This window comes from Loxodonta africana, chromosome 2, assembly GCF_030014295.1.
Source record: "Loxodonta africana isolate mLoxAfr1 chromosome 2, mLoxAfr1.hap2, whole genome shotgun sequence".
Lineage (NCBI taxonomy): Eukaryota > Metazoa > Chordata > Mammalia > Proboscidea > Elephantidae > Loxodonta > Loxodonta africana.
The window spans coordinates 16,974,814-16,988,713 of NC_087343.1; the positions used below are offsets into that span (position 1 = coordinate 16,974,814).

Sequence of the window (13,900 nt, forward strand, 5' to 3'; positions counted from 1 at the left end):
TTGTTAGCTGGGTGACTTTGGATAAGTCACTTAAACTCACTGAGCCTCAGTTTCCTCATCTGCAAAATGTGAGTATAATAGGATCCACTTCATAGGCTTGGAGCCCTGGTCGCACAGTGGTAAGGACTTACGGCTGCTAACCAAAAGGTCAGCAGTTTGAACCCACCAGCCAATTCTCAGAAACTCTACATGGCAGTTCTACTCTGTCCTCTAGTGTCACTGTGAGTCAAAGGCAACTCAACAGCAACTGGTTTGGTTTTAGGTTTTTTAATAGGATTATTGTGATTATTAATGATATTGTTCCATAATTTCCACATTCGGTGGGATCACTTTTCTTGGGAATAGGCATAAACATGGATCTCTTCCAGTTGGTCAGCCAGGTAGCTGTCTTCCAAATTTCTTGGCATAGAAAAGTGAGCACTTTCAGGGCTGCATTGGTTTGTTGAAACATCTCAATTGCTATTCTGTCAATTCCTGGAGCCTTGTTTTTCATCATGTCTTCAGTGCAGATTGAACTTCTTCCTTCAATACCATCAGTTCCTGTTCATGTGCTACCTCCTGAAATGGTTGAATGTTCACTTCTTTTTGGTATAGCGACTCTGTGTATTCCTTCCATATGCTTTCGATGCTTCCTGTGTAATTTAACATTTTCCCCGTAGAATCCTTCAATATTGCAACTCCGGGCTTGAATTATTTCTTCAGTGCTTTCAGCTTGAGAAATGCTGAGTGTGTTCTTCCCTTTGGTTTTCTGTCTCCAGGTCTTTGCACGTGTCATTATAATCCTTTACTTTTTCTTCTTGAGCTGCCCTTTGAAATCTTCTGTTCAGCTCTTTTACTTCATCATTTTTTCCTTTTGCTTTAGCTACTCGATGTTCAAGGGCAAGTTTGAGTCTCTTCTGACGTTCAGTTAGGTCTTTTCTTTACCGTCTTTTTAATGACCTCTTGCTTTCTTCATGTATGATATTCTTGACGTTATTTCACAACTCATCTGGTCTTCAGTCATTAGTGTTCAATGCGTCAAATCTATTCTTGAGATGGCCTCTAAATTCAGGTGGGATATACTCAAGGTCATATTTTGGCTCTTGTGGATTTCTTCTACTTTTCTTCAGTTTCGGCTTAAACTTACATATGAGCATCTGATGGTGCGTTCCACAGTTAGCCCCGGCCTTGTTCTGACTGATGATACTGAGTTTTTCCATCATCTCTTTCCACAGACATTGTTGATTTGATTCCTGTGTATTCTATCTAGCGAGGTCCACATGTATAGTCACAGATCGTGTTGTTGAAAAAACATATTTGCAATGAAGTTGTTGGTCTTGCAAAATTCTATCATGCAATCTCCAGCATCGTTTATATCACTTTTATATTTTCCAACTACCCATCCTTCTTCTTTGTTTCCAACTTTCAAATTACAATCACGAGTAATTGTCAGTGCATCTTGATTGCATGTTCAATCAACTTCACACTGCAGAAGTTGGTAAAAATTTTCAATTTCTTCATCTTTGGCCTCAGCGGTTGGTGCGTAAATTTGAATAATAGTCGTATTAACTGGTCTTCCTTGTAGGCGTATGAATATCATCCTATCAATGATAGCTTTGTATTTCAGGATAGATCTTGAAATGTTCTTTTTGATCATGAATGCAACACTATTCCTCTTCAAGTAATCTAATAATATCATTAATATCACATGTAAGTAAAATTTCACTGAGGATCATTCAAAAGCAGCTACAGCAGTATATCGACAGGGAACTGCCAGAAGTGCCAGCAGGTTCAGAAGAGGACGTGGAACCAGGGATATCACTGCTGGTGGTACATGGATCCTGGCCAAAAGCACAGAATACCAGCAGGATATTTACCTGTGTTTTATTGACTATGCAAAGGCATTCCACTCTGTGGATCATAACAAATTATGGATAACATTGTGAATATTGGGAATTCCAGAACATTTACCTGTGCTCATGAGGAACCTTTACATAGATCAAGAGTCAGTCATTTGAACAGAACAAGGTGATACTGCATGGTTTAATGTCAAGAAAGATGTGCATCACGGTTATATCCTTTCACCACACCTATTCAAGCTGTATGCTGAGCAAATTATCTGAGAAGCTGGACTATATGAAGAACAGGTCATCAGGACTGGGGGAAAGGCTCATCATCAACCTGCATTATGCAGATGACACAATCTTGCTTGCTGAAAGTGAAGACTTGAAGCACTTACTAATGAAGATCAAAGGCTACAGCCTTCAGTATAGAATACACCTCAAAATGAAGGAAACAAAAATCCTCACAACTGGACCAATAAGCAACACCATGATAAACGGAAAAAAGATTGAAGTTGTCAAGGATGTCATTTTACTTGGATCTACAATCAACACCCATGGAAGCAGCGGTCAAGAAATCAAAAGGTGCATTGCACTGGGCAAGTCTGCTGCAAAAGACCTCTTTAAAGTGTTGAAAAGCAAAGACGTTACCTTGAAGACTAAGGTGCGCCTGACCCAAGCCATGGTGTTTTCAATCCCCTCAAACGTATTCGAAAGCTGGGCAATGAATAAGGAAGACCAAAGAAGAACTGACACCTTTGAAATATGGTGTTGGCAAAGAATACTGAATATACCAAGGACTGCCAAAAGAGCAAACAAATCTGTCTTGGGAGAAGTACAACAAGAATGCTCCTTAGAAACAAAGATGCTGAGACTATATCTCACATACTTCGGACACGTTATCAGGAGGGATCAGTCCCTACAGAATGACATCATGCTTGGTCAAGTAGAGAGTCCAGGAAAAAGAGGAAGACCCTGAACGAGATGAATTGACACAGTGGCTGCCACAAGGGGCTCACACATAACAACTATTGTGAGGATGGTGCAGGATCAGGCAGCATTTCGTTCTGTTGTGCACAGGGTCGCTGTGAGTCAGAATGTACTCGACAGCACCTAACAAAAACATTGGGATTATTAAACGAATTAACATAGATAGGATGCTTAGAGCAGTGCCTGACATAAACAATTAGCTACTTTTGGTATGATTCCTTCTACCAATAAACCCACACTTTCAAAGATACCTTAGAAGTCTTTTTCCTTTGAAACGTACACATTTATTGAGAAGAAAAAAATTTGGGAAAAGTAGTAAAAGAATGACAATTTTACTTTTATAATCTGAAAGGTACACAGCTTGGTACATGCTGGAATTAAAAGAAGCCTGTGTTTTTTTTGTGTGTGTCAACCATGGTAGATACCTACCTATTGGGCTGTCCCTCCAGCCTACCCTGATTTTCCTTCTCTGATAACAAATATGCCCCACACCCAGATGATCCCATACCCCTTTACTTTTACCTCATGACCTCCACATTGGTAGGTCCAGGGCTAGGCAAAAAAAAAAAAAAGCTACTAGAACTGGCCCACCCAACTCTTTTCCCAGGAATTTGGAACTAGGGGTGGGAGATACATGTGATTGGTCCTGTGAAATGTTCTCAGAAGCTGATGATGGCCATATGTGAGCTGGAATTCAGGATGGTTGGTCTGCAGTGAGAGGGGTAGAAATGAGAGAGAAAGGGGTTGCAATCCCAAGAAGGGACTTGATACCACTGTTTGTAAGGCCAGCTGCAGATACCACCAACCTCATCTTGTTGCCATCAAGTCAGCTCGACTCATGACAATCTTATGTACAACAGAACAAAATACTGCCCAGTCCTGTATCAGCTTCACTATCGTTGGTATGTTTCTGCCCATTGTTGTGGCTGTTGTACCAAACCATCTCATTGAGGGTTTCCCTCGCTTTCACTGAACCTCATATTCAGTCCCCCATTTGCCTAAGTTACTTCTGGTCATTACTATTGTAAAAAAAAAACAAACAAATGGAACCAAATTTCTACATTCTAATAAAAAAAAAAAAATTTTTTTTTTTTCTAATCACATTACATTTCAACAGGAGATGAAAGTTAACTTTCCAAGACCTAAGATGGAAGACACACACAAGATTGTGATTAGAGATCATCATCGAAAGCTATATTTATGGCTTTTTAATCCATGAAAAAGAAACCTCAATTATTAATCTGAAATCACAAACGCAGGCTGAGGCTGCTATCAGGCACCTCTATGATGAAGACACCTCTCCGTTCCGAATGCCTAATGATTTGCAGCATTATACACCAAGGAAAAAACAAGCATGCAACTCTTAACAGGAATTTTATCATACAACCTACGTGAAGGTCATTAGTCTGCTTGCAAAACTCTTCATAATCTTGGTCAAATTCCATTTTCCGCTGGTCTAAGAAATTATATTCTTTTTTCTTTATAGTCACAACAATGCCCTGAAAATTAAAGAAGAAATAAGACAATATTTCAATATTCTTGCCCTAAAAAAAAAAAAAACTTTCTGCCATTGGGTCAATTCTGACTCATAGCAACCCTACAGGACAGAGTAGATCTGCCCCACAGGGTTTCCAAGGCTGTAAATCTTTATGGAAGCAGACTGCTGCATCTTTGTCCAGTGAAGCAGCTGGTGGGTTCAAATCACCAACTTTTTGGTTAGCAGCCAGCACTTCAACCACTGTGCCACCAGGCCTCCTATATTCTTGCCTTAGCTAAATAAAATCCTTAAATGTAGAACCTATACAATCATTCCCGTAAAAGAAAAAAAAAAATCAAAAGGAACCCTATTCCTTTAGTTATTCATATTGCTTAGTACTTATTACAAGCAGTATAATGTCTCCCCCAACTACATTCAAAGAAATCATTTGGAACGTGTTTTTTTTTAATACGGTTTTATGTATTTTGGGAGAAAATTATAAAATTCACATCTAAAAACCACTTTTCAGATGTGGTTTTTAATTTATCATTTTCTTTACAAATTTATTGCTAATTACATATGAAAAGTAAGAATAGAAAGGAACCCAGAAGAGCATTTGCTAAAATATTTTTTCATTAAAAAGTTTAAATCTTCACAGAAACTGAACAAGGCTTAAACAGAACATGGACAACTTAGGAGGAAAATGGTGATATTATAATAGCTTCCAATGAAATACTCTCTCCCAAGCCTCCAATGTCTTAAATAAAATGGCAAACCACAATGTAGCACTAAAAAAATCCCTGGAATTAATTGCTTCCTCCTGCCCTGCAGAGCTGCAGTCGGCAGCAATGAAAGGATAAATTAGGCAATTCGTCTCCTTGAAAATGCTATACTCGGAAGGTTTGTTTGCTCTGAATAATAAGCTAGAATGCTCTGTGATCATTCTTAGCCAGGTACTAAGCCATCCTCAAACTCAGGTGCCCACACTGTTGACAGAGGCATATATAACTTTCATGAAAAATATTGGGCCTCCTTCCACAGTCTCCTCTTCAAAGTCACTCCATTTACATATCAATTTCAATCTCTCAATAGGAAAAAGTATATGGACTTCTAAATACTTGACTGAGTTTACTAGTTAAAACAACTCATTCTTCCATGCTGTACCAAAAAAACAAAAACAAACCAGTTGATGTCAAGTTGGTCCCAACACATATCGACCCTATAAAACAGAGTAGAACTGCCCCATAGAGTGTTCAAAGAGTACCTGGTGGATTCAAACTTCCAACCTTTTGGCTAGCAGACGTAGCCCTTAACCACTACACCACCAGGGTTACCCTTTCATGCTATATAACTACAAAATTAGTTCTACTTAGAGACTGTATGTATATTACATAACCCAATGGAGTCTTGGTGGCGCAGTGGTTAAGCGCTCAGCTGCCAACTGAAAGCTCGGTGGTTCAAATTCACCAACTGCTCCTTGGGAGAAAGATGTGGCAATCAGCTCGCGTAAAAATTAAGGCCTTGGAAACCCTATGGGGCAGTTCTACCCTGTCCTATAGGGTCACTGTGAGTCAGAATCAACTTGATGGCAATGGGTTTTGGTTTGGTTTTTAACACTATGGATTGTAAAAACTATGTGGAAAAGCTACATTGTTATACTTTTAACACAGTAATTTTAAAAAGCTGGGGGACCTTAGGAAATGCTCTATGCCTGAATTTAGTGGTCACTTAATAGTATTAAGTTACATAAATGAAATGATTAATTGTGACCTTTGAACCAAATAATCAAACTCAATCTACCCAATCATTTACTTGACAGATATTTTTGCACACCTATTATGTGCCAGAAAACTCTGAAGATACAGGAGTGAATGGAACAAACGTCCCTTACATACTTAAGGGGCAGGAGGTCAGAACATAAGTAAGTCACAAATAAATGAACAGGATAATTCCAGGCAGTGTAATGTGGTGATGTGACAGAGAGTGACTGGGGTGAAACAGAGGTCAGGTAGAACTTCATTGAAAGGGTTATTTAAAGGGAGATCTTGTGGTCAAGGAGGAGGTAACTATGTGACAGGAGCAAAACTTTCCAGACAAAAAAAATCTCTTCATGCCCTAAGGTAGATGACACTGACCTACCCTGTGTCTGGAGAGTACCAAATGAGGGGAAGAGGAGCAGGAGAGGAGGTTGGAGCGGCAGATGGGGTCACAGAGTGCAGGGGTTGGACAGCCATGGCAGGAGTGTGAATAGCATTTCCAGGGGCGTGAATATCATTGACATGGTTGCCATCTTAAGCCTGTAACAATGGCACTACTACACAAAAAATCTCACTTTGTGCTTTGATACACCATCTACAGCACTACCGACTGGTACATCTATTTTAGCTAGTATCTCTCTTTAGATATGTTCAAAGCAATTTCTTTTCTTAGTATATTTCCCAGGTTAGAACAGTCTTTATCTACATTTATGCATACAGTTCAGCCTCACTCAAAAATAAACTTTCGTATATGCTCCAAAATTATTTTTTCTTAAAAATAGTAAGTAAATAATTAGCTGACATAAAATAAGCACAGGGAATCTGAGATTCCAAACTGAAAAAGAAAGGACAAATCCCCTTCCGTCTTCAAAGAACTGCCATTTTCAAAGTAGAGATTATCCACCTTCTAGATTGCACATAGCATACCTGAAATGTTTCCTGTGATAGAAAGAATATCTCTTCTGTTTTTGTCCCAAAAGGGGTGTCTACTCAGAAAATGAGAATGGTTCTTTACATTGGCATAAACTGTTTGAGTACAAAAATTAATGTATGCCTGTAAATAATATAAGCCTTTTCAAAATAAAGTATCCAAAAGCTTTAAGGTCTGACTATATCCACATTAAGAATTAAAAACACATTTTGGGTGTTAACTGCTTTTAAAAAATCTTCAAATGTTATTACATCACTGTCCCCTGTTTAAAAACTAAGATTGGTCACACAGATACCCTTACATTTAAAGTAGCTGGTAACCAAAATAATTAGGAATTTTAGAGCTAAAATTCCACCTGGTATTTTTTTATACGTTAAAATAAAATGCTTAAATGCAAAGATAATCAGATGTTGCTCAGAACGTGGGGTCAACTAATGCCTGACACATCATAACCCTTTATTAAATATTTCTTGTATAAATAAATGAAAAAGTAAGTTATATTTAAACAATTTTCATGCACAAATAATGAAAATGCTTTTTCCTGAAGGTGATTAATTTTAAACTATTGGGAAGCCACTCTCACAGTGACACAGCTGAAAAGAACGTATTAACACCATTACAAAATTCTCAAATAAATCTAATTCCTTCATTGTTAGGGCCATGAGATTACGGTTTATATTACTGACTGAGTTTGTTTTAATCATCCCAAATACAGCATTACAGTCTAATTATGAACGACGGTATTAAAATTGATTTTCAGGTACAATACCTGGAACATAGCTATCAGGTTTTCCAGCCCTTCGATTTTAGAATCCCGTAGGACCGAATACGTCTTGAAGGTTGTAAAGATGTCTAATATCTTGGCAAGGCGTCGATGGAAAGTTTCGAATTTTCCAAAAATGTACATCTCACTAAATTCAAATTGTTTTTCATTTGGAATTTGTTTGAGCTTTTGCTTTGTCTTGTGAAAGCAGTGCTGGTATTCCTTAAAATCAGATGCAAAATATAAGGAAAAGGACATAACAAAGACATTAACCTCATTTTTTAAGTGCAGGCAACGGCACAATTTGGATGGATTTGGAAGCCCATCCAGTTCGACACCTTTCAGGAGCTCGTCCACCAGCCTGGAACATCATCTTTCCTCACCTTCCAACCTAGCAAAGCCCTCATTACTCAAAGGTGCAGCCTTGCCCACCTTGTTCCCACCAGATTAACAACAGCCTGGCTCTCTCGTGCGTGTGGGCAGTGGTGGCTCAGTGGTGGAATTCTCACCCTCCATGCAGGAGACCCAGGTTCAATTCCCGGCCCATGAACCTAAGCACAGCCACCCCCCATCTGTCCGTGAAGGCTTGTCTGCTGCTATGATGCTGACCAGGTTTCAGGAGAGCTTCCAGAATAAGCCAGATTAGGAAGAAACACCAGGTAATCTGCTTCCAAAAAATCGCCAATGAAAACGCTACGGAGCACACAGTCGAGTCCCTTCGTGCATGGGGTCACCCTGAGTCAGGAGCACCTTGAGGGCGGCTAACAACAGTGTAGTCGCTGATCTGTTTATGTCTACCTCCCATTTGTCTATAAGATGCTTAAGAAAAATAACCGCCTCTTACTCATCTTTGTATCTTAGCACTCAGCATGGGCCCATACCACAGCAGGCTCTCACCGAGGGTACAGTAAGTGCTAAAATATTCTGGAAATATTTATTAACACTCAATTTTCTTAGCAGTAACAAATTGCTGTCCTTTTTAGCAACCAACTAAATGATAATTGCTAAATGATTTAAGATGGCACCTATAAAAATAACATAAAATGGTAATAAAATGTTATTTAAATGCATTACTAAGCTGACTATTACCTGCTTAAGTTTAATTGTAGATAATATTTTTTCCACAACAACATCCTGCGGCTGGTTCCAGATGGAAGCAGTTCCATTGTTGCTAATATAGGCTTTACACGCAGATATCATCTGATTTGTCACCTGGAATTTTCGATAAAATGATGGTAAGTACATAAAGAGGAAAAAACTATAAATTAAGTAGAGAATCCTTAACTCTTCTACCTCCCAGAGTCCACAATCTGTGAGCCTGAGCTTTGGGTCTATTTTTCCATCACAACTATAATCAAGCATTAACCCTATGATACTGTCAAAACCATTTGTGAAGCCACCAAGTTGAAAGCTCCATGGAAAATTAACAATTCAGGCCCCCACATTTATGCAGGATGAATGCCTTAACCAACTAAGAAAGGATTCACTTCCCTAGCCTAAAAGCTGATATGAGTTTCCCCAGCTTCCTTAGATAGCCTGCTCTAGCCTCTAACTCAGTTCAGAAGTACTACGTAATGTACAATCCACCACCCATCTGTTAATTTGTCATACTGTGGTGGCTTGCATGTTTCTGTATGCTAGGAGCTATGCCACCAGTATTTCAAATACCAGCAGTGTCCCCATGGTGGACAGATTTCAGTGGATGGTGCTTCCAGACTATGGAAAAAGACAGCCTAGGAAAAGGGCCTGACAACCTGCTTCCGAAAATTAGTCAATGAAAACCTCATGGATCACAACAGAATGCTGTCTGACTCATTTGCTTTGGACATATAATTACATCAGGAGAGATCAATTCCTGAAGGACATTGTGTTTGGAGAAGTAGAGGGCCAGCAAGGGCAAGGGAGATCCTTGGTGAGATAGAATGGCATAACAGCCACAATGAGGATGACACAGGACTAGACAAGGTTTCATTCTGTTGTACATAAGATTACCATGAGTCAGAGTTGACTCGATGGCAGCTATCAATCTATCTAATTTTTTTTCATGAAATGCCATAACATCTGGGATTTGTAGTAGAGGGCTTAGGGCCACAGGTAAAACAAGACTGGCCACGTGCTGATGGTTGAGTTTGGGTGATGTGTATATGGAGATTCAGTAAACAATTCTCTCTCCTTTTGTATCTGCTTCAAGATTTCTGTAACAAAAAGTTTTTATAAATTAGATAATGGAGGTTTCATAATTTCATTAAAAAACAAACCTTGCAAATAATATACATGAAACCTAGAATAATAAGACAAATTGAATTTTGAATCTCATCTACCCAGAGAACAATTTCTCAGTGAGTCTAACAGTTTTAAAACGTGAAGATGTTGGGAAAAGACATATATAATATATAGTTGTAATATATAAAAGCAAACAATATATATAAAATATATATATTGTTTATATAAAAGCTAAAAGATTTCCCTCCTTTCTACTTGAACTACCTACACTAGAGCAGAAAAAAAAAAAGTTTCCCTACCAGTTCTCAAGACTGAGTATTCCATTTTAATCAAAGATTTGATAGAAAGAACACTTGTTTGCTGAAAGTAAAGAGGACTTGAAGCACTTACTGATGAAGATCAAAGACTACAGCCTTCAGTATGGATTACACCTTAACATAAAGAAAACAAAAATCCTCACAACTGGACCAATAAGCAACATCATGATAAATGGAAAAAAGACTGAAGTTGTCAAGGATTTCATTTTACTTGGATCCACAATCAAGACCCACAGGAGCAGTAGTTAAGAAATCAAAAGACACATTGCACTGGGCAAATCTGCTGCAAAAGACCTCTCTAAAGTCTTGAAAGGCAAAGATGTCAACTCGTGGACTAAGGTGCACCTGACCCATGCCATGGTGTTTTCAGTCACCTCATATGCATGTGAAAGCTGAACAATGAATAAGGAAGAACAAAGAAGAATTGATGCCTTTGAACTGTGGTGTTGTCGAAGAATATTGAATATGCCATGGACTGCAAAAAGAAAGAATACATCTGTCTTGGCAGAAGTACAATCAGAATGCTTCTTAGACTCAAGAATGGCGAGGTTACATCTCACATACTTTGGACATGTTATCAGGAGGGATCAGTCCCTGGAGAAGGATATCATGCTTGGTAAAGTAGAGGGTCAGCAAAAAGAGGAAGACCCTCAATGAGATGGACTGACACAGTGGCTGCAACAACCAGCTCAAGCATAACACTGATTATGAGGATGGTGTAGTACTAGGCAGTGTTTCATTCTGTTGTACATAGGGTTGCTATGAGTCAGAACTGACTTGATGGCATCTAACAACAACAACACAGAAGAATTCTGATCCAAAGGGGGGAAATGCAGAACAGAATTTCAAATTCTCATGGAATTCAGACTTTCTGGAGCCACAGAGGCTGAATGAACCCCCAATGCGTCACCTTAAGATTATCTTTAAACCTTAAACCAAAAATATTTCCTGAAGTCTTCTTAAAACAAAACAGTACTTTAACTTAACTATAAAGAATGTCGGCCTTGAGCATTATGCTTTTTTAAGATCTATCTATATGGGATCAAACTGACAACAGCAACTTTAAAGATTAGCTAGGAACTTTAGGGGGCAGTGAGTTTATGTTAATGGGAAAGGAACAACTCAGAAAAGGAGAGTGACAATGGCTGCACAATTCAAACGATGTAATCAATGTCACTGAATTCTATGGGTAAAAACTTCAATTGGTGTAATGTTTTTGCTGTGTATATTCTCAACAAAAATTAAAATACAGTTCTGCCAACATGGCTCCATAGACACAGGTACCATGCCGTCCCTCCAGAGTAAAGACCCAAAAAACTAAGTAAAACACAGACAAATGTCATTCCTGGAAACTGAAGTGCCAAATGAACAGATAAAGAACTCAGCCAAGCACCGAATGGAATAAGAAATTGACAGAGGATGGAGAGTGAGGAGAGAAACGTGCAGAAGAACCCCATTAGCTAACGCAGCATGGATCCACTATCTTGGACTCCAGTCGGGGATCAGCAGATAGGGAGCACAGGAAAGCAGCTTTGTGGAACTCCCAGCAGGATACAAAGCACCAGGTAACCTGTGATACATGATTTCCCACCCCCCATTCTCTCCCCACTGCTCCACCTCCGAGCTTCCTGGCTGGCTGTGGTGGCTTGGCTGACCAAAAGTGCAGCGTCTGTGCCACTTGGATTCGCCCCACGCATGTCAGAGATCAGCGGACAATGAATATGGGAAAGTAGCTTCATGGAGTTTCCAGCAGGAGACAGAGCACCCAGTGCTTTCCTAGCCTCCTTCTTTCTTCTCTCCACCCCCCCCCCACCCACCCAGCCACCTCTGCTTCCCACCAGCCACAATTCTCTTGGCCAGGAGGCAGGTACTTTGGCCTCAGGCTGCTTGGATATGCTCTGCCCACAGTGGCTGGTCCACTGAGCTGATATTGCTTCTTTCTGTCTCTTTTGGTTTCTTCCGTGCCTCCTACCACCTCCCCCTCCTTTCTCTGGAACACCTGGCTCCATGTGCCATCTTTGCTTTTTCTTGAAAGGCTGCGAAGCCACACTCGACTGGGGAACCACTCCCCCAGCCCACAACACCACACTGGTGGGATCCCTGGGACTTTTTTTTCCTTGTTTTGCTTTGCTCTGTTTTGTTTTGTTTTGTTTGTTTTCTTTTTCTTTTTGCAGCTTGGGAGCCCCTTCTAGCCCGGCTGCACTGCATGGTTTAGGAGCCACTCCCCTAATCTGTGCAGCCACATAGGTAGGATCTCTGGGAGCATTTCTTTTTTTCTCCTTTCTTTCCTTTTTTTTTTTCTTTTCTCTCTCTTTTTCCCTTTCTGTCTGTCTTCATTTCTCAGTTCTCATCTCTCTACACTTATCTTCTTTTCCTGTATCCTGAATACATGGTGTTGTGTGACATCTATACCCTCTCTAACCAGGCTATACTGTGCAGCCTGGGAGCCACTTCCATGGTCTCAGAAGCCCCACCAGTGGATCTCCTAGACTCATGGGGGCTTTTCTTTCCTTTCTTTTCCAAATTTTTGTCTAGTTATTTTTTTTTCTTTCTTTTTCCTTTTTGCTTTTCTCCATTTCTCGGTTTCTCATCTCTCCACTCCAATGGTAAGCTCCCTTAGCACTCTTTTTTTCTCTCTCTCTCTTTCTTTTTCTGCTTTTTTTTGGCTCCTGCTTTTCTCTCCTCTTTCCCATGCCCCTATTAGCTCCACACATCACAACATCCCCCCTCTTTCTTGCCTACCTGCACTGTGCACTAAATATCACATCCCCAAGCAGCACAGGCACGGACTACTGGAACCTGCCCAGCACTGATTCCTGGCCTGCCCTGTCAACCCTAGTACACGCCATAAACAACCCATCCCAGACCCTCCCCTTCATCTGGACTTGCCCTGCTGCACCAGAGCTGAGTGACTGGCCCTGCCCATTGGACAAGGAGGTGAAAAGTACTGTTACTACAGATGAGCATACAACAAAGAACGCACAGCCCACCTGCTCAGACATAACCAAATAAAACAAAAAAGCAGGACAAAACAAACAAGTCTACAATCAAGAAACGAAGAAGATAACTACTGAATGTCCTGAAGACAGCAGACAATATCTAAACATATTTAAAAAAACAAAACAGGATGGCTCCAGTAGGCATCCAAAATAAAACACCACATGACTTTCCTTTAGAAGAAAAGACACTAAAACTACCTGACAGGGAATTGAAATCTCTAATATTCAGAGCAATCCAAGGGTTGAAGCAAAAAGCAGACAAAAATGAGGAAAAAATAGACAAATTTTTGAAAAAGGCAGGCAAATTCATGGAAAATACAGACAAAAAATGGAACAATACAGGAACAAAATGCCAAAATAAATTCATAACTGGAAATCATACAAAAACAACAACTAGAAATACAAAAGATAAACAACAAGATTTCTGAAATGGACAGTGTCATAGAAGGGCTGAGGAGCAGGTTTGAAGCCATGGAAGACAGAATCAGCTAAATTGAAGACAAACACTTGGATACAACTCTGTTTGAGGAAAAATCAGAAAAAATAATAAAGAAAAATGAAGAAACCCTGAGAATTACGTGGGATACAATCAAAAGCAAAAATTTACGAGTGATCAGAGTTCT

At 39.7% G+C, this 13,900-nt stretch overlaps 1 protein-coding gene across 1 annotated transcript in view; it reads right to left on the reverse strand.

The window, feature by feature from the left end:
• Positions 1-13,900, reverse strand: part of DNAH5 (dynein axonemal heavy chain 5) — a 280,971-nt gene that overhangs the window by 244,753 nt on the left and 22,318 nt on the right. Inside the window, exons 10-12 of the mRNA XM_064279684.1 lie at positions 8,828-8,950; positions 7,745-7,960; positions 4,202-4,309 (exon numbers count right to left, since the gene is read on the reverse strand). Coding sequence (XP_064135754.1) covers positions 4,202-4,309; positions 7,745-7,960; positions 8,828-8,950 — 447 coding nt within the window. The remainder of the gene's footprint in view (positions 1-4,201; positions 4,310-7,744; positions 7,961-8,827; positions 8,951-13,900) is intronic.